Source organism: Taudactylus pleione, unplaced genomic scaffold, assembly GCF_031769625.1.
Source record: "Taudactylus pleione unplaced genomic scaffold, aTauple2 ptg000934l, whole genome shotgun sequence".
Lineage (NCBI taxonomy): Eukaryota > Metazoa > Chordata > Amphibia > Anura > Myobatrachidae > Taudactylus > Taudactylus pleione.
The window spans coordinates 2,866,667-2,887,974 of NW_028285335.1; the positions used below are offsets into that span (position 1 = coordinate 2,866,667).

Below are 21,308 nucleotides of genomic sequence, written 5' to 3' on the forward strand. Positions count from 1 at the left end.
ACATAGCAGTCTGTGCACAGGGCACACAGTGACATTGGTGTGAGTGGTGGGTGAATAGGAGAGGTTACATAGCAGTCTGTGCACAGGGCACACAGTGACATTGGTGTGAGTGGTGGGTGAATAGGAGAGGTTACATAGCAGTCTGTGCACAGGGCACACAGTGATATTGGTGAGTGGTGGGTGAATAGGAAAGGCTACATAGCAGTCTGTGCACAGGGCACACAGTGACATTGGTGTGAGTGGTGGGTGAAGGCTGCTGCCACCAGTCTGTATAGCGCTGCTGGTCACGTGGGCCACTCCCACCACAGGGCCCCTATGCAAAGCAATACAATTAGAACACCACAAATAAGAAAAATGTAGGCAGAAGCGATTTCTTTGCGGGTGAATCCGCGGGAAACAGCTAAATTAGATTTAAGACTTTAATACCTGTAAAAAAAAAAAAACAAATAAGTAAAACAACACCGTTTTAGGCTATTGTGGATACAAAACAATAATTTATTATCTGTCTTTGCCATGTTTGCAACCATTTGTGATTTTATGGAGTTGCATTATTTTTTTTACATCAGTACAAACAAATCTTGAATGAAAATGACACAAAATGTTTCTTTCTGTAAAGAGGCGACTGGGGCAGACGATGATGGTAGACAAGCTTTAAAACCCCGTTAAAGCTAGACAAATGGAAAAAAAAAAATATATAAAATTGTATCTTAGTAAGAATTGATACATAAAATGATTGGCTCCTGTTACCTGTAGACCTGCTGGCTTACATTTTAGGCGATATCCCGTTATTGTAGATACTGATAAATAGTTAGAGCAGATTAATATAAAAACACAACAGCAAAGTAATATCACAAAATACAGTTTTATAAAATATCATATTTATATTGGCAGTTGTTATTGTGTTTTCAGGCAAAAAAAAAAAAAAAGCTTGTGTTTATTTATGAATAAAGATTAAAATGTGTTACATGTGTACTAAGGGATTATTTGGCAATTACATTTAGCAACTGTACAAGAAATGTAATGAAAAACAATTACAGTTGGTATAAAGAAATGCTGCAGGTTGCCTTTAGCAAAGCTCTGCTGTGCGGGGCCCCAAAAGGCGCTAGTTGCAAATTATTGGGTACTATGTTGTAAGCAGCAGTGAGGGTATGTCCAATTTTGAAACCGTAAAAAGAAAAATAATGTATTTTTCTAAAAAAAAAAAAAAAAAAATAATGAAAAAAAAAACAAACTATTAACACAGTGACTGTAATTATCTCATATTTAGAAAAAAAACCAACAAAATTTGCCACATTGAACGAGGCGGGGAATTCTACCACAGCGGTAGTTTGTTATTTACAAAAAAAAAAAAAAAAATTTGTTTGGCCAATTTTATACAGTTGTGACGGAGAGCAATGAGTTGTACACTCGGGTTCCGTCAGGAGATTTTGTCCCGTGTGTTAACAGTTCTTGTATTGTCATCCAGTTGTCGAAAATCTTTTTGTTGCGCTTCTTCATCATTTTTTTGTGGCTGAGGTCAATGATGCTGACCTCCTTGTTGTCCTCTGCAGTCTGTTTCTCCTTCAAACAATCCAGCCTGCTCTGCATCATAAACTCTCTCCTTTTCCTCTGCTCGGAGGCCTTCCGGAGATGCTGTTTCCGTTCCTCTTTACTCCAGTAACGTCCCATTTTCATCTCGCTGATGGCGTCGTCATCTGTCGTCATCCCGCTCCTCTCTTCCTTGATCTTAATGGCCCTTTCTCGCAATAGTTTGTCCCTGACCGGCCGCTTGGTAATGTAGCGCGTTCCATCGCTCCGTACTTTCACTTTCCATTCCATCCTGGGCTCCGCAGAGTCCTGCAGATCTTTACACATGCTGACCAAGCTCATCTGGCTCTGTGCGTACTCCACCGCGGATTTTTGCTGGATAAGCTGCATGTAGCTCTGATAGTGCTGCGCGTGTGCGGGGATATGGGCGTGTTTATAAGGCGAGTGGCGATATGGTGGCGCAAACGAGCTGGGCGGCTTTTCTGAGGGATTCTGACTTTTGCCTGAGTCGCTGGCTTTTTTGTCTCTGACTTCCATCGGTTTGCTGGTGTCAGAGTCCTGGGCGGGTTGGAGGTACCTGGCGGGACTGGACTCTCGACTGCCGCCGCTTGGTCGCAAGCTCTTCTGAGATGCATCGAAGGCGGCGCTACCCGCTGCCCCCTCGACATTCGGGCAGTTGAGGACATCAGCCGTCCTGCGCAATGAGTTGTCGGGGGAGATCTCTAAAGTCAGGGGGGTGCTACGGCAGCTTTCCCCAGTGTTATAGGCACTTGAGCTGTCCTTGTCTGACTTCTCCGGCAGTTCGGTGATGTCAGAAAGCTCGTGGCGACGCACATCGATACTGGTGTTGTAATTGCGAAAACCGCTATTGTGCAGCATCCAAGACTCCCTGTATTGCTCCTTCAGCTGTTGCATTTTGTGCGCACGGACAATGTTCAAACACTCAAGCTCGATGCTATGTAACTCCTCGTTCAGCATCTCCAGTTCATGGTCTACACTTTCCTGGTTGCTCCGACTGGTCTCCATGGTGCTGGTTTGGTAATATTTACCGCGCTGGTTAGAGCTTTCCACCTGGCACTTCAGTTCAAGAAGTTCTCGGAACCTCTCACACTCGTCCATGGGGATGCCCAAGAAATCGGCATCAGTACAATCTGCGGATATGAAAGACTCGTTGCTGAACTGCAGGTCTCCGCTCCCCAAAGTGTCCTGGCTGTACATGAGCTTTTTCTGACTTCCAAGCGTGTTGGAGGATGTAGTGTGATCATCTGCAATGTTCTCCTGCTCCGAGCTCTCGTCATTACGAGTACTTTCGTCTGTGCGTCCAACTCCGCTGTCCTTCTCCAGCTGGTTTGACAAAATGGTTGCGGTGTCTGTGGTTCCCCCGTCTTCTTCAAGTTTTTTCTAGAGAAGAAAAAAAAAAAGAAAAATCAAACCGAAGCAGGTAAATGACATGTTATTCTGACACCAATTCCGGGGGGGGTAAGCAACTTGTCATAATGTAGACATAGGGTTTTTGTGCAAGAGCCCTAAACGTACCCTAACTGCAGCCAAACATTAACCTTAACCTTGTACTGTTGACATTGTGACAGTCGACATTTACATTGTCCTGTGAGGTGCTCACTGTCGACAATTTTTGATCATGTCGACATAATGACTACATACCCTAGTTAAATGACTCAGGGATTATAGGTTGCAAGCGAGCGCAGAACATTACTGGCACCCGAGCAAAAGATGGGAGAGGGTCCAGGAATGTCAGTCTGCCCCTTGTCTGAGCAGGCGTATTTGCAAGTGCAGTGAAGTTGATCTCGCACATGCTCAGGAGAGGGAGAGTGTGAGTCTTAACTGGCTACACACGGAACAATTGTTATCTTCCGATTTGTCTCTCCTATTGGTCGGAAGGAAATATAGTGTCCCTGTACACATTGCACAGATTATCTGTACAGTGTCCACGTAATCAAAATAAAATGTTTCGGCAAATCGGTCGTCGGCGCTTACACAATGCAAAATGTTTACAATACCGTGACCAGATTGATCGCATTTTATGAGCTGCCATGAAGATGCGATCAGACCCATATATCTGGGATAAATGGAGATTATACGTCCGTACAGGTTATACAATCCTCGGTCAGATACTGAAATTCTCGGATGATCTGACAGATAACTGTACAGTGTGCACCCAGCTTTAGGAGGGTAGACCGACATAGTCAGCCAGACCACACAGTCAGTTCCCAGTGGAGATATTTTCCATAGCAACCAATCAGATTCTAGCTATCATTTATCTAGTACAATCTATAAAATGAAAGCTATAATCTGATTGGTTGCTATGGGTAACACCTCCACTTGTCATCTTTAAGAAATGGGTACTCTACATTTCCTAATGGTTTCAGAAAACTGTCTCTGCCCCTTCAAGCACTGAACACCACAGCCGTAACTAGACTTTTTGGTGCCATGTGCCAGTAAGAGCATTGCCCCCCACCCCCCATTTTACAAAACGCACCCGAAAAAGGGCCATGGCCTCATAGGGAAGAGATAGGGGAGGCCAGGAGATACTGGGGATAAAATAAGAGGAAGCTACAAGTGATTATAAACAGGAAAATTGAAAGGCTCGAACAGCGCCCCCCTGCCCTGCGGTGCCCTGTGTGGTGGCACAGGTCTCACTACCCTAGTTACGGTCCTGCTGAACACAAATTTCTATCCTGCACCTGAGCCTTAAAAGGGGCAAATCAGCAGATGGCTATCCCATGTTAGCTCAAGTACATGGCACTGTCTCATAACCCAATGGGCACAGCGTTGCCTCAAAGGTCTTCCGCACACATGGTCTTTCCCGTCAGTCTTATCTCTTAAAAAATCATTTATGTTTTTACATGTCTGCTCGGTCAATGTGATAAAACTCTTACACTCACTGCAATAGGTAACTTCTGAATTATGGCCCTCATTCAGAGCCGTACGCTCTGAGCAGAGCGCACGCTCTGAATGAGGGCCGCCCTCCATAAAAATGGAGCGTCCTCCTGGACGCTCGTATAGCTGTGGGTCACCACCCACAGCCTGTACGAGCGTGCAGTTTGATGGCCGCGATGGTCGTGACCATCGCGACCATCGAAACTGCGAGCCGGAGCCTGCGGTTGAGGTTTTCAACCGCAGGGCCCGGAGTGATTTTAGCTCTATCAGAGCCAAAATCACTCCCACTGACATCACTAGTGATGTCAGTGGGCCGGCTTCTGACGGGAGGCGTTCCCTTGGGAACGCCCCCGTCAGGGAGGCACGCCCCCAGCACGCCCACCAAAGGGGGCGTGCTGTCAATCAACATCGACAGCACGCCCCCTTTGATCAGACACAACGAGCGAAGGACTTTCCTTCGCTCGTCGCGTCTGGCGCATGCGTACGACGGAGCTCCCTCCGTCGTGCGCATGCTCAGTGCAGACCATCTACCCACTTGCGAGCGGACAGCCGCTTGCGAGTGGGTCTGAATCAGGGCCTATGTTCTAAATAAATAGAGCTGTACTGATGTTTAATGAAAACTAAGGGGGTGACTAAGCTGCGGTCGCAAGTGCTATCGCAGCTCCTAACATGGTAGCAGCTGCGATAGCACCATTATGGTAATGCAGGAGGAGTGTGTCATGTCTCCTGCATGCACTACTTCTCCGAGCTGCGTCCGAGGATGCAGCATCGTATAATCTGCCATCACATCATGCCGGCTGAGTGACCCATTGGGTTACGCAAGCCGGCCACGGCAGATACAACCAGGAGGCCAGAAAATCTCCGTCAGCCGACAGAGATCCTGGCCTCTTCCCGACCCCCCATCGGTGGCGACACGCCTCCGTTATAGGAAATGTAGGCTGTCGTCGCCCCCTCCCCGCCCACAAACGGCAGCAGACTGTCAATCACTGACAGTTTGCTGCCGCTCTGCGTGCGACGATGTGGGACCGCTACTATGGGTCCGGCACCATCAATGTATATAAACATATTTAGATTTTTTTTTTTTTTTTAAGGATTGGTTCCACTCAGCGAAAGTATATCCCACGCGGGATTACGCTGCGGCGAGAACTTTAAAAAGAAAAGAAACAATGAGATGAAGCAGAGAGAAAGCCATGTTCTCCCTCTCACAAATGAATATTACAATTCTCTCCAGCGGGCAGGATCTTTTCCAGCTGTCAGTCCAGTTATCTTAAGCGTATCCAGCTAAAATAATGGAATGTTTTCACCGAAAAAAATGTATCATCCTCTTCCCTGTGAGCCTTTAATGTACAGCTCTTGACAAATGCCCCCTGCTAGTCATAACCTCATATATTCATTAAACTGTCTGGCTAGTTTAATCCGTTTAATGGGAGCCGGGAATGGGAATATCAGATCTGACGGCAAGTGCCGCTGACAGCAGTACCTGCTGGAGCATGCTGGCTGTAAATTGCATTGCTTGGTGGTGCTGTTCCTCTAACATGTCCATGTGTAGATCATCGAGGAAATCATTTCTGTTATCGTCCATCCATCCTTCATCCAGCTGTGTGCCATGGAAGCGAGAGAAGGATGACATTAGAATGCTGGAGAGGGAACATTACCTGTTATTAATATATCCCTGCTGGGGCCGGGCTCCTCCCTCCCTGAGCTGCAGTAACACAAGCTTCCTAATTATTCCTGCTGCACCATTTACAGCATACGGTCTGCTTGTGTTAGACAAAGTCCTGATCCCCATGTTGCTAATAAGATGATAGGCAAATAATGGTCATTGCGTTTTCTGCTGTATTCTGGTGGAGACAATAAGCAGGTGACATTATGCACCTAAGTGATACCCATTATGGTGATGATTCAGAGGTTGATGCAAGTCAGTATGGCAAATGTACCTTGTGGGTTTTCGCACTACGCAATGTTCAGGAGCTGAGCGTACGCAGTCATAGGCAGCTTAGTAGTGTCTACCACTTGCGGAATCGGTATGAAATACCAACAGCTGAATAGCCGGCGGTTCTCATACCGACACTGAAAGCCTGATCAGAAGTAACTTAACCCTCCCCTGTCCCCCCCTAACCCTCCCTAGGTGGTGCCTAACCCTAAGGACCTGATTCAGACCCGCTCGCTAAGGCGAGATCGCTCGCTCTGGGCGATTTTCGCCCATCTGCGCATGCGAATAATTCACAGTACGCGTGCGCTAGCCATTCGTTGCGATCTGATTTTGGTAGCATGTAAGCCACTATCAGATCGCTGCTTTGAGTGACAGATAGCGCCGTTAGTGGGAGGTAACAGGGGAAGGTGCTTGTGAATGGGGGAGTGGATGTGCGAACGCAGGCGTGTCTGGCCGCCAAAACACCGTTTAAAGGGCATGCATAATTAGCAATGTAGCGTCATTCAACACGTCACCTGCAAGTATTTCACCCAGCGCTGATCACAGTGCTTGCGGCGGGGAAAGGCAACCCCAAGGGCTGCGAGCAGCTCCGATGGCTCACGATGGTCCCAATTAATCCTTCATTTCAGAGATGACGTGTGTTGCGAATGGCAAGCGAGCGTCTTCAGACATCTGCGAGCGCACTTTGCCGTATCTCGCTAAAACATATTGGGCGTCCTTACGCGACGCAGTGAGCGCACTTAATTTAAATATCCGGCCCCTTTTTGCCAGCGAGCGATCGCATCTTGCGAGCGGGTCTGAATCAGGCCCTAAGTCCCCCGCAGCCTGACCCTAACAATCCCGGGGGGTGCCTAACCCTAAGTCCCCCTGAGGGTGCCTAAACCTAACCCCCCCTCCTGTGGCTAACGCTAACCTTTTCCCGCTAACCTTCGTTCGGTATGCTAGCTGTCAGGATTTCGGCATAGGGCTAAAGATAGGCGTCGGGATTTCAACGCCTATCTTTAGTCCCGTGTCGGGCTTCTCTTGTTGGGATTCTGACGACCAGCATCCCGGCCGCCGGTAACGTAACTGCATCCCAACACTTGCAGCTGAAGGTGAGTAACAGGGTGAAGTGGTGACGGAATTGTGTACTGTGCAGTTGGACAGAAGTATAAATACATTGCACCAAGGGTGGGGATCGTACCAGTGCACCCTCATGATGAGGAGGGGTATCAAACCAAGCATACGGCTGCAGAGATGGGTACAACTCTGCATTTGTGCGAATAGACGCATTTAGATCCGTGCGCGCAATGCATGAGCAGATATGTCCCAGTTGCGTTCATCTTTGCAGCCCCTATATCTATAAATTACAGTAGTAATAATATTAATAACAATATCTGTATAAACAGTGACTTCTGATGTCACCACATCAGCGCCTATTAAAACAACCGTTGCTATTATAACATCTTTGCCGACTTATAATTCTTCCCCTCCAGTAGATCCCTCAGGGGAGGGTCCTGGTTGGGGGGGGCGGGGAGACATCATGTCTCCGTACCGCCCACTTCACTGGGAAAATAGGGAGGAACCGAGTGGCTGGTGTACCATCCCGAGAGTCTAGGAGAGCTCCCCGTAATTCAGGAGTATCCCAGATATTCCGGGCGAGTGTGCCAGTGTGTATTATAAGGAGAAACACCCGGTGGTCTGTAAATTGTTACCTAAATTACAAATCACCCGCAGCCTTGAGCCGTCTGTATGGCTCCAGTACCCACTGGTGACTTCTCATTTCCTGATGAGTACATTGCAACGTAGATTACAGTGGTTCCTGAATAATGTACTTCTGTGCTGGAGATTTCCCTCTGCCCCATCCCAACATTTTCCCAGCAACAGAAGTTGTCGTGCAGCATAAAATAAAAAAAAGAATCATTTGCACAAATGCTAGTGTGTAATATGGGAATAAAAACAGTGGTGAAAATGCTGGTGAGACACCAGCCTAAGCTGCTGAGGGTCTGGCAGTGCAGTACCTGTAATTCTGGCCTTGCCACTAGTAAGAAAACATTTTTGGTGTCTTCGCTTGTGAGGAGGGCCACTGCTTCTTCATGGTTGTGCACATCGATGCCGTTAATCTGTAAAACAAGGACAGAAGTCTGATGGCCATGGAAACCATGTTTGGGGAGGTGATCAGCCAATGTTCCTCGAAAGTAAACAAATCGCATGAAAGAGTTATAAGAGTATACATTAAGGCTCCACCCCTAGAGGCGGGCTGCCACCTATTCTGGAAAAGGTTACTGCCCATTCAATCCTATGTCTCTCCTGTATTACTGGCACTGGTACAGAGTGGAGATTTATCAAACCTGCTTAAGAGGACAAGTGGGGATGTGGCCCACGGCAACCAATCAGCTTGTAGCTACCATTTATCTAGAGCATTCTATAAGCTGATAGCTACAATCTGATTGGTTGCTATGGGCAACACCTCCACTTGATAAATCGCCACCCAGGACACTAAAATACCAGCCAGGTGGCAACATGAGGGGCAGCAAATCATGATGAGCCATCAATAGCAGGATATTCAGGGCTATTACTATTATGGGACAATCTGCTGTGCAACCTGTAGCCGTGTAAATACAGGCCCTACAACCACAAATTACTTAGAAATGGAACTCCTATGCCCTTTTATGAATATAAGAGTAGCCTGGGTGACACTGCCCTCCTCGAAAAGGCTGCACTGAGAATCTGCTGTTCAAAGCAACTCTGCCCAAAGAATTTTTGACATGTGACTCAACTTACTTGTATTATCCGGTCGCCCTCCCTGATCCGCCCATCTTTAGCAGCAATGCTATTCGGGTCGATCTGAAAAACACAAATATGCACATGTTTTGTATAAGTGACAATTAATACATTTGCTGGAATATTTATAACAGTGCTGTCGCAGGCTGATTAAAAAAAAAATTAACTACTTCGTACGACTTCCAGGAGTTAGCTCAGTGCTAATGAGCCCTGAGTTTAAAATAATAGGATTTGTGATGGAATCAGATCCAGCTGATAGTTACTTGTGACCATAAAAGGGAAAACTGTTGTCTTCTAACAGCACGTGACATGGAGGCAGAAGCTAAACCAAATAATGGTTCTGGGTTCTCACTTGTCTGAAAAAGGAGAGTCTTCAGACCAGCAGGTTCTTTCAAGTATGACACATCCATGGATTACTCCAGTTCAGGGGCTGGAGGGTTAGAGTAGCGACACAGAACTGTCTACAGATGTGTCCTCATACATCTAACCTCCTTGCGCGATACACAGCCCTTCTAGTCGCGTCATGCCGTGGCGTGACTCGGTAGCGCCGAGCATCTTTTCGTGTGACTTTTTACCTTCAAATGCGTTTTATTCGCGGGGTAACTTCTGCTGATTGATATTATGGGCTCTATTTATTAACATTATTTTGACTAAAATAAAGTGAAAAGGGTATTTTCACACCCTTTTAGTATCACCTATAGTTACTACAGGGCAATTGGAGTAGAATTCGTAAAATTCTACTCCAACCCCTAAGTATCACTTATTTTTAGTAAGCAGATTGCATTTACCATAATTGTAATGGGAAATGTGATCCGACCCGAGTTACTAAAAATAAATTATAAAAAAATATCGGGGAAAGCCCTGTGATAATAACGCCACCTGGCGGTGGCGTTATCCAGGGTCTCCCCCGGTTACCGGACTCCTGCTCCGCTCTAACGGGGAGAGCAGAGCTGGGAGTCGGTCCCAGTAATCAGCTGTCTAAACAGACCGCAAGCTGACCACTGCAAAAAAAAAGAAAAAAAAATTGTCAAAAACCGGTGATCGGGGCTCCAGTGATGTCTTCCCTCCGGTCAGCTGGTCTCCCATAGTGCACTGCGGCCCGGTCATCAGGTGATTGGGTCCCAGTGCAGTATGGGAGATCACCTGATCGGAGGCATGGAAGACATTACCAGAGGCCCGGATCATGCAGATAAGTGCTATCAAGGGAGGGGGGGGTCGGGTCAGCGATCACGGGGGGCGGGGCTTAATGACGGAGGCGGGGCTTAGTGCCGGGCAGGGGGTAGCAGCGGCGGCCGGTCAGCGCATACGCGGGCACTTTGTCACAGTATTTTTTGCGAAAATACCGTGACTAGTGTGCGGAGGGGATTTGCAGGGACAGAGCTTTATCGCAAGCTCTGTCCCTGCAAGGGATTTGTAGTAAATCCCTGTGATATTGCCTGAATTCGCAATGCGAATTCAGTCGATATCACACTATAATCTGCATTCAATATGCAGATTGTAGTAAATAGAGCCCTATATGTGGCATGCCTATATTCTATGTGCAAATGCGGCTGTATCTGAATGCAATATTCCAAGTTACAGTGTTACAGCCACTGACACTATAACGTAGCATTTTGTATGCAGATACAGCCGCAGTCGCACATAGAATATAGGCATGCCGCATATCATTTTAATCGTCAGAAGCTGATAGTGTGTTGTATTCGCTGTGTGAATAAGACGCATTGGAAGGTTAAAAGTCGCATGAAAAGACGCTCGGCGCTACCGACTCACACGGAGCTCCAGCGTTATGTGTAGTGCTAATTCCCAGAGCGGTCCCCTCAGCATGGGGAAGGCATTAACAAGATGGCTGTGCAAGACAGATATATGTGTTTATTTTATGATATTAGGGTGACTCTCCCCTTTAAACTAGGGATGTGCAGGCTTGGATTAGTTCGGATTTTCCCACCAAATTCAGATTTTTCCCGCCAAAAATCGGGTCTCAGAAAGAGGCAAAACGTCATCCTTCATGGACAAACATCATTCCTGGATAAAAGTCCATGAAAGATGATGCTTTGCCTCTTTCTGAGACCCGATTTTTGGCGGGAAAAAAATAAATAAATCTGAATTTGGCGGGAAAATCCAAACTAATCCGAGCCTGCACATTCCTACTTTAAACCTACTACCTAAATACTAAATTACAATCACAACAGGCACACTTGCAGCCCAATTATTAGCATTCGTCTCCGTAAATAGGTCTGCGACCCCTGGGGCCATTCACATATTATACACAAGACAATACCGGATACGTTTCATGTCAGTAATCTCCTATGTTCTTACCTCACTGACATAAATCCCGGTGTCGTCATCGTCGTCTGTCCTGTAGCACACCGTCAGTCCCAGCTTATCCTGGCTGTTCAGTCTGTACAGATCAATTTCCTGAATGAAAAAAAAAAAAAAAATGTTAAAAATAAATAAAAAATAAGTATTCAACCCCAATGGTCATATTTCATCCCGGCGAAGTGCGTTGGGTCTCTTTCCGTTGCACTGGAAACGAGCCGATTAGCTTGTTCAGCTCACAGTAATTTTACATAAAAATAAAAAGATCAATAATGTGAGGTCTGGCTCTATTTGTCAATACAAAGTCATTTTACAAGAAGAAAAAAAAGACGTTTCATTGATTTTTTTTTCTTGTTGTTGTTTAAGGGAATAATGAGGGAATGCCAATTGCCATGTCAGCGCCGGCGAGAATAGAGATGCTTTAAAGAAACCGTAATATCATTTGTCTTCTGCTTCTGACGTGGGCAATACTATCTGTAATGGAAAAGTTAGCAAAGTGAATTCAGGAACAAACTATGGCCGTTGCTCATTGGTGAAATGTTTTTTCCTGATAAAATAAATTGTATTGGACGCGTCACGGCGCAAACGATTACATAGGCATTTCTCTGGGATGTAATCTGCGCGGTGTCTGATATGAACCATATCCCTGAACAGCTGTAATCACTATAGAAACAGAATATAGAAAAATTAGTTGTAATATTCCCTCACACACCCTATCACATGAATACATAATACATATAGTAATAAAAAGGCTTGATGCAGCCATTGCTTAGTTGTACGTGTGCGAGAAGAGGCTTGTGCAATTGTTTTAAAGAGATTAGTTTGCCAAGGTTTTATTAATGTGTGTCAGGGGCAATAGTGTGGCACAGTGCCTCACAGCATTATGGTGAAATAAAAATAAATAACAATAATTCTAACAGTAAGGGGTCTATTTACTAAGCAGTGTTAGGAGACAGAGTGAAAAGTGATAAGGTGCCAGCCAATCAGCTCCCAACTGTCATCTCACAGGCTGTGTTTGAAAAATGACAGTTGGGAGCTGATTGGCTGGCACCTTATCACTTTTCACTCTGTCTCCTAACACTGCTTAGTAAGTAGACCTCTAAGTAGTGAACAATATAGGACATTGTTTAGAGTTGGATCCAACTAAAGGTGGCGATATAGAGTTTAATGCATGTCAGCCATAATTGGTCCCAGGGTCGTCGACAGCTAACAAGGGCCCAGGTACTGAGGGCTTGACCAAATCCAGGAGGTGTGTAGCGCTGCCCATCAGCTGATCCGGGACAACACATCAGCAAGTTACACTGATTCAAAGTTGTGCTAGGACGACCAGCCCTAACTCTAAATCTGTCAGCGCAACGGGACAGGTAGTGGGAATGCAGGGGTCCCGCCACATGGCTAAACTCAGTGAATGCTGCAGTGCACCCAAGTAGTAGGAGTACCACCATTTGGAATATATTTTAACTATTTAAAGGACCACCTTAAACCTAGAAAAGAAGTTTCTTCACGCAATAGTTACTAATAAGCTTTACAAATAAACATGTCAAGGTTTCAGGAGCCGGACTGATCAGGTCCTCTGAGTGGTCCAACAGTCCGTCCTTGCTCTCTTCTCTCCTACTGCCGAAACCGTGCATACGCAAACACGGGCAATTCAGAGTCGTGCGTCTTTCACGGGCATCTTCACCTGCTGCCGAAGAGTAGTAACTAGGCTGTAATGGGGTGTACTCAACTATTGGGTGTGCAAGTGCGCCCGGATGATGGCGATTACAAGCGTTCTGACAGGGCCGGGGTTGAACACTACGCATACAAGCAAAACTATACATTTACCTATATATATATATATATATATATATTTGTGCATGTTATTCGTATTTCTCTGATATACTTTATTAAGTTTTCTAAGAGCAGAACTGATGCAAATCTACTAGCACCTAATAACCCCAAAATAATGCAAACTTGGAAAGTACCATCACCCCCCACTCCATTCAGTATAAAGACAAAAAACAGGGCTTTAAATTCTTTATAACCCTTTAAAAAATAAGACAAAATTCAGAAGTTGGGGAACAAAATACAGCAGCGGTTAGGAATGAAATACACTGGGAGATCATATCTTAGGCCATGATAAACGGGGAAGAGGGTAGCTGACCCCGACGTACAGATCAGTTGGTGAAGGATGGAGGAGGATGCCTCTCTGGTGAGCAGTGACCGCATCAAGCAGGGTATGTCCTCAGCTCCCCCGGGACTCAGGGGCCATGTATTTGGGAGTTTCTGTCAGCCAATTAAGGTAGTGGCTTTGACGTGATGCTTTCGCTAGGCCAGATGTCAGCCCTTCCTCCCTCTCGTGGACATAAGGCATTGTGATCTTGACATGGTAATGGGAGAAACATTTAAATGTGACATCCCAGCTAGTGGTCACAGAAGAGGCCCTCCCCTGTCACTTTAGGAGTGCTGTACTGGGGAGCGAGCAACGGTCTCTGCCAGCGACCTGACAACAATCTAATGGCTTTGCTGCTTTTAGTAAATGTTCTGCAGCTCTTTCGGATGACAAATCAATAGGAATATCCCCTGTTCCGGACATCAGATAGTACTAGGTGTAAAATGTGGATCTATGCAGTACAAGCATGAGATACAATCTGACAGAAGTAAAACAAGCCGATGTGAATAATTAATGGTAACAGCGTTTGACAGCTGCCTAAACTGGTAATCTCTCTCCTGCCTGGTAAGGGCGGCCTGAGACCTGACACGATGACATTCCCACTGGATATATAAAGTGTAAGAAACTGTTAGGATTAGAGCTAGGGTCACACAGGGGTGTTGATAAATGGGACGGTCACTGTATAATTCGTGACTACTGTCAGTCTGTTTACGACCAAAAGTGAATAACGGTCACTCTGAATATTTTATTTGGACGAATTGTGGCTTTTATCACCTGAAAAAAAAAAAAAAAAAAGTGTTCATTTTGTGGTAAAAAAAGCTTTTACCACAAAATGAACACTCTGGGGCTTATGTAAGGGTGCGAGCTTGTGCCGCTGTGGTAATACAGGTTAGTGTTCCCATATTTTAAAAGCGCCAATCATTTTAAAAGCAAAACTAAATTGGTTTTGCTTTTGAAATGATGGCCGCTTTAAAAATAGGGAACACATTCCCGCAGCGGCACAAGCTCGCACCCTAGTACATAAAGCCTCTCTCAATTTTAGCGACTTAGTTGATAAATAAAATAATGTACTAGTATTTCAGTTTACTGCGCTATTGTAAGACAAGAGGCCAGGGATGTGCCGCAGAGCCTCCGGAAGAGTCATGAGGGCGATGTAACCTCGCTAATTTTCCCATGAACCACAGAGGTGAGCAAGAAAACGAGTAAAATTCCTTATGGTAATAAGAAGTAATGGGGGCGCAGCTGGGCATGGTGGTGGCATCTGGCGGCGTACCACTGAGAAGCAAATCGCCCACTTATCTTCATTATATATTTCCCATTTATCACTTCTAAGTATATGAACAGAAGTTACTCATATGGAATAATAAAATACATTTTCAAAGTATCTCCTGTCACTTGGTATTGGATTACTATTATTATTACTGTTTATTTATATGGCGCCACCAGTGTTCCGCAGCGCCATACAAAGAACATAACCAAAAAAGTGACTTACAGTACAATACAATACAATACAATGCAGGACATGGATAATATACATTTCTACATTGGTGGCCATAACACCCAAATAAGCAACAGAGCGTAAGCAACCAAGTGTTGGGTGTCCTAATGGTGAGTAAGAAGTAGATGAAAATAAAGTAAGGAGAAGCACAAGAGCTTACATTCTCAAGGGGAGGGGCAGACAGACGGGCATGATACAGATGGGGAAGACAGGGAAGAGGAAGCATGTAGTAGCAAGTTAGGATGAGCGTTGAAAGCATTTACTATCCCACAGGCCTTTAGCCATTGTTTCTAGGTGCACAAAAATTAAAATTTTAATTAGTTTGAGCAAATAAATTCATACCTCAAGTTCTAATTCATCTCTATCAATTTCTTGATGCAATCCTCCGATGAAGTCATTGGGGTCAAAATATTCGTGAGGTGACGAGTGTCTGGGGGAGGAAAAGAAAAAACAAGGTATTTTAGAAAACGCCCCTTTCTCTAGCTAACGACCAATTATTCTGTTATTCTCATTTGCATAAAGTTTTGTTGTCAAAAGTGCTGAACCTCTAGGTCTATATTATTCATAATTAAAGCAGGCTAAGTAGTGAGATGAAAAGATAATAAGGATGATTCTCTCAGATAATCTGTGCCTAGGAGACAGATACGGGACCCGCTGCTTTTGAAATGCAGATTTTTCATTAATACAACAGGAAGGTACGAGAGACATTAAGTTATAGCCCTGTATTTGCTTATAGTCTGCTACGCACATTCACAAAATACAGCACAACAATACACTGGAATACATATTAATCGAGGCAGCGTAACATACAAGCCCAGGTTTAATATACTGTGTGCAGGACCTCGCGCATTTGAGGCATAGGGCCTGATTCAGATACCAGATGTGTCCACAAACATCTATCCTCCATGCGCTACAAGTCGCGCTACACATAACAAGGGAGCTACGCGTGACTCTGTAGCGCCAAGCGTATTTTCGTGCAACTTTTTACCTCCAAATGTGTCTTGTTCGCACAGCGAATATTTGACACATGTGGCTTCTGCTGATTAAAATGATATGCGGCATGCCTTTGTGTGACTGCGGGTGTATCTGCATACAAAACGCTACGTTACAGTGTTACAGCCGCTGACACTGTAACGTTGCGTTTCGCATGCAGATACACACGCAGTTGCTCACAGAATATAGACATGCCGCATATCACTTTAATCAGCAGAAGCTGCTTGTGCGAATAAGACGCATTTGAAGGTAAAAAGTCGCATGAAAAGACGCTCGGCGCTACCGAGTCACTCCACGGCATTGCGCAACTAGAAGGACTGTTTAGCGCGCAAGGAGGCTAGATGTATGAGGACACATCTGTATGCAGGTAGGTTGTAAAAAAGTTAAAAGGGTTGTCCACTTTGGGCAATGCCTCCTCATTGAAACATTCTACCCTAGTATAGCAAATACGGTGTTGTCTGAATACGGGAAACAGGTTGCACCATGACTCTGTGCACTAAAGGACTCAAATCACCCCATGATTTGTCGAAGCTGAATAATTGGCTGAGACAAGTTCAGTTTAAAATTTAATCGCTGCGACGCCATCTTGCGACTGGCCGCAAGACGCTATCTTGAAAATTAGATCGCAAGACGCCATTTTGCGAATAGCCGCCTAAGCGCCATTTTAGATAAACTCACATTTTAGTACATGTGGCGATGATACTATTAGCACCATGCGATTGCATTTTTCACCATTTCTCATACACACATTAATACGCACAATTGCGCTGTTAACTAGTCGCATATTAGCGAATGCATAGGACTTTGTATGAAACTGCTGTTTTATTAGTTTTATGCGCACGCATCTGCCCCAAGTTAACTAGCGCCCTTATATCAAACCCTCAATACCCACACATTACATATTCACACATAAGGTTCAAAAAGCTTTAAGGTGTATGATTTAAGTTGGTTCAGTTAGTTTAAATGCTGAGAAATAAAGAGATTTGATAACTAAGGTATTATACATGCTAAACAAGTCGTGTTTGGTCTTGTATTGATGCGTACTCTTTTTACAGTATTCCGGTGTTATCGGTGGGGAGAACGCATCATGTAAACTCAAGTTATGGATCGCAGAGCCTACAAGCAACAAAATGTATATTTCATGAACAACTGTTGCAGGGGGCGTGAAGAGGAAGATCCCCAGCTGTTAGAGGCAGGGAGAGTCTATTTGAACCAGCCTGTTAAATGTGCTGTAACAGATGCTTCTCCCCTGGGAACCAATGACATCAGCAACTAACTTCCCTATTGTCCTGTTTATTCTGGGGGGGTATAAATATGTGTGCACGAACGCTGGTTCTCAGTCTTCGTGCTGAACGCTGTATGACTAGGGGTCTCTTGCCTATCTCCGGGTCCGGAAGCGCCTGCGTATGTATAAGGTACTTGGGTCTGTATAATTTTCTTTTTGCGCCTTAATTGTGCCTAGATCAATTGCGTGTAACTGTCTGAACTTTTACCTGAATAACACTTGTGCTTTGGAACCACAGATTCCATGTTTAAGTCTTTATTTATGGTATGACTGCGTACGCAAATTAGCGTCATCCTTAGAAGGTATAGGCAGGACATTAGAATGTATAGGAAGGTGTGTATAGAGGTTCTGATTCAGTATCGTTAGATTCTACAAGTTTAGTCAATATGGGGGAGGTGGGGTGGAGACTCCAACTGCATATGTTATACGTGAGGAGCATATTTTTTTTATTGAGGGGTTGTTAATACTTTTAAAGTATATCCTTCCCCTACAATCAGATATAGCAGCTGCTCTGTGTGCTGAACCAATAAACCGCTGATCGGTTCCCCAGGCACCAGAGCCATCAACTGCAGTGAGACAGAGAGCGGCCCATAACCAAATCTGACAACTCTCTGTCAGTAAATAATTCTAAATCCGCCTTCAAGTGCGTCTGTCAGTCCGGACGTGACCCTGGCAGGATCCTGAAAACGCATCTCGCCTCCAGCTGGCTGCGCTGGAATTCCCCATCTCCGCTGGGTGCATGACACTTGTTCCCGTCTGTCACGCCACGCTGGCGTACATGTGTTCCGTGCGTCTGTATTTGTAATTATCCTGTGAATTTGCATGAGGAAAGCAGCATTATCTGAAGCTAATATCTACGTCTGGATGTCAGCTCATCAGGAGAGCGAATGAGCTTAGCTACTGGGCTGGAACGCTGTCTTCCCGAGATCATTTTCGTGTTTACTTGGAAGAATTAACATTGTGCGGAAGAGGCGAATGGCACCCCAGCTGTTCTTGAAACAGCAAAGCTAAAATTCCATGTAACTAAGTGATATTCCTAAGAGATAGCGCTTATTGTGAGGGAAAATTTGATTCTTTAATCCCCGCGTGGATTTTTTTCAGTATTGCAGAAGACGGCTTGATGTATGGGGGTACAGTAAGAAATGTCGTTCTACGTACATTAGCTCTCAATGCGTCATTATAGAAGAATATTAATTATCTCTTCATGTTTCCGATATGTCCCCATGGACCTGTCATTTCTGGTTGCCGCCTAAATATAATGATACGTTTGTGTGGAGTGGTGTAATGATTATTATTGGAGTGGTGTAATGAGTTACATAGTGTTTCAGTGTGTGTGGGCAGCACCGTGGCACAATGGTTGGCATTGCAATCTGACTGCTCTTGGCCTCGTTACAACCATGGCCGTATTGTGTGTGAAGTTTGTATGTTCTCTCCACTTTTGTACAGGTTTTCTACGCAGTTGTGTGGGAGTGTTTTCTGTACAGTGCTGTGTAATATGACTGAGCTATTTAAATAACCACTAATAGTAACAATGACTTCAAGGTGTCATTTTGTTAAAAATGTTAGTTAATATCTGCTAACATTTGTAATGAGAATTTGGACCATACCCCCCTATTCCACCAGCCTGCACTATTTTCAGTGAGGCTGAAACTCTGGTGTGTTCCAAACAGTTTGGAACTTTATGCCTTATATAGTGCAAAAATATGTTCTGATGTAGGACAAAATAAGTCTAATTACGTGTATGAATCCACCTGCAGTCTATATGGAGCAATTCTGTTACTTGAGAGTGAATTGCCCAGATTGATGCAAAACAGAGACGCACCACCCTTCTAAGGAATGGCTGTAACCCCAACCCCATACAGCAGACCACATACTGGGCGGATTTATTCAAGTATAAACACATCAGTAATTCCAGGAACGTGATGTAGCCCAGTGATATACAGGCTTTAATATATAAAAGAGGGTTTCTTTGCTCAGTAGTGTCCTCACTTAATTTTGAACACCAAACTCCTAAGAACAACAAGGATTAGAGGGAAATTACACAAAATCAGTTCAGGATTTTATCTGTAGAAATAAATATGTGGACATCACTAATAGCTGCATTCCAGTGACTAAGGGGGAGATGTTTCAAATCTTCTAAAGAGAACAGGTGCAGAAATTGCCTCATAACAGCCAATCAGGTTCTAGCAAGGAGCGGATTGGGACACCGTAAAAGTTTCAGCTGGGCCGGTCCCATCCTCCCCTCAGCCCGGCCGGCTGCCACTGCCAGTGTGGAAAGCAAACTGGAAGTTATCATCGGTTCCGGCACTCTGGTGCGGGGGGCGTGGCTTGCCGGGTGGACGGACTTTCATTTTACTTCTGGTAGAAGCATCACACATCAGGAGCAGCAGGAAGGACTGGAGAAAGGGATTGGTGGAATGTATGAGTGACAGAGGCACGACAGGTCCGTAGCTTAGCCAGGGGCATTGGGGGCGGCAAGATGCTTTCCCTAACTGGGCAGTAGTGGGCACCCTGGCAACAATGATCCCGCACCCATGTTGTTCATACTGCTGCTCTAAGATCTCCTTATGTGTAACTGAAGCCAGGGGTTGGTCAGACAGAGGGGAGAGCAAGGCATGTGCTTCACCTCTGATCTATCTGACAAACCCCTGGCTTTCATTTACACACAAGGACATCAGATCTCTCTCCCTGTGCAGGAAGCCAGTAGAGTCAGCATAGGAGAGGGGGCGTGGCCACATGGATTGGAGGCGGGCTCTCGGTGGGAGCTGAATTATGAATAATGCATTCCAGAATCCAGACCAAGGAGAAGATACAAGATGGACACCACTAGGTAGGCAGGTGTGTGTGTGGGGATGTAGAGAATGGGCACTACCAGGTATGTGTTTGCAGAAGATGGTCACCACCAGGGGGGAGAGAGTGTGAGTGTGTTTAGGGGGTATGCACAGGGCCGGCTCTAGGGGTGTTCAACCAGTGTGGTCGCACATGGGCGCCATCCGTAAGGGTGCACACCTCCCCAGCATCCCGATTTCAGCACTAGTATCATTTTATAGAATGTACATAATAAAAATGATAGCTAAAGGTAACGTCTCCATCTGTCCGCTTTAGAATGTTTGAAAAATCTTTTCTAACACAATCACTTTCATTGGTGCTATATAGAGAAATTTATATATTGTACAGTATACTTGCCAACACTGTATGCATTCCCTCTGGGAGATCCCTGTAGAGGAGGTGCATGTGGGAAGATAAGGGAGCGCGGCGACCCAATTTGCATCATTAAGCCGCCCCCCCTTCTGCGCAGTGCTGTAAGTCATGTCATCACAGAGGAAGGGGCGGGACTTAATGATGCAATTCACCACGACATGCCTCATCAAGTCCCCGGACCACACTCTTCACTAGGGAAGAGAACGGGATCCATGAGGTTGGTCTACTCTCCTGGGAGTACTCGCCGAAATTCGGGAGTCTATTATACTCGGAAGTATATAAATGCATTTCCGGGATTCATACTCACTCTTCATTTAAGAGATATGGATCCAGAGCAGACACGGATGGGGACGGGGAGCTTATTTTGGACAGAGCCATGATGTGTTCAAATGTAATTTCCGTCTGTGTCCCCGAGTCAGTCATCTGCGCGTCTGACGAGGGGCTGAACACCTTAGTGCGGGGGGTTCTTCGTAAAACTTGCACCACAATGGGTTCTTTGGCCGTTTTGAAGGCTTCCACCGCCATGTCATGTGTGGCCCTGGATAAGTCCTTGCCATTTACCTGCAGAAAAACGGAGAAGACACTAAATTATTATGATGGCCGAGTAAAGATCGCCAGCAAAACGTCATATCATTTAGCACATTCAGGGATGTACGTGATATTTCAGAGAGCTCTAAACGGCAACATCTTTAAAGGACAGTGGAATGGTGCGGAAGCGATGGCTTGACCTTGTTAGTAAAAT

At 45.3% G+C, this 21,308-nt stretch overlaps 1 protein-coding gene across 3 annotated transcripts in view; it reads right to left on the reverse strand.

Moving 5' to 3' along the window:
• Positions 1–474: 474 nt before the first annotated feature.
• PDZRN3 (PDZ domain containing ring finger 3) overlaps positions 475–21,308 on the reverse strand; it is a 266,344-nt gene continuing 245,510 nt past the window's right edge. For all 3 annotated transcript variants that reach the window (XM_088459753.1, XM_088459752.1, XM_088459754.1), the window contains 7 exons: positions 20,874–21,127; positions 15,430–15,517; positions 11,438–11,536; positions 9,122–9,184; positions 8,359–8,460; positions 5,906–6,022; positions 475–2,928 (listed from right to left, as the gene is read on the reverse strand). In XM_088459753.1, coding sequence (XP_088315879.1) covers positions 1,372–2,928; positions 5,906–6,022; positions 8,359–8,460; positions 9,122–9,184; positions 11,438–11,536; positions 15,430–15,517; positions 20,874–21,127 — 2,280 coding nt within the window. In that variant the 3' untranslated portion in view covers positions 475–1,371. The remainder of the gene's footprint in view (positions 2,929–5,905; positions 6,023–8,358; positions 8,461–9,121; positions 9,185–11,437; positions 11,537–15,429; positions 15,518–20,873; positions 21,128–21,308) is intronic.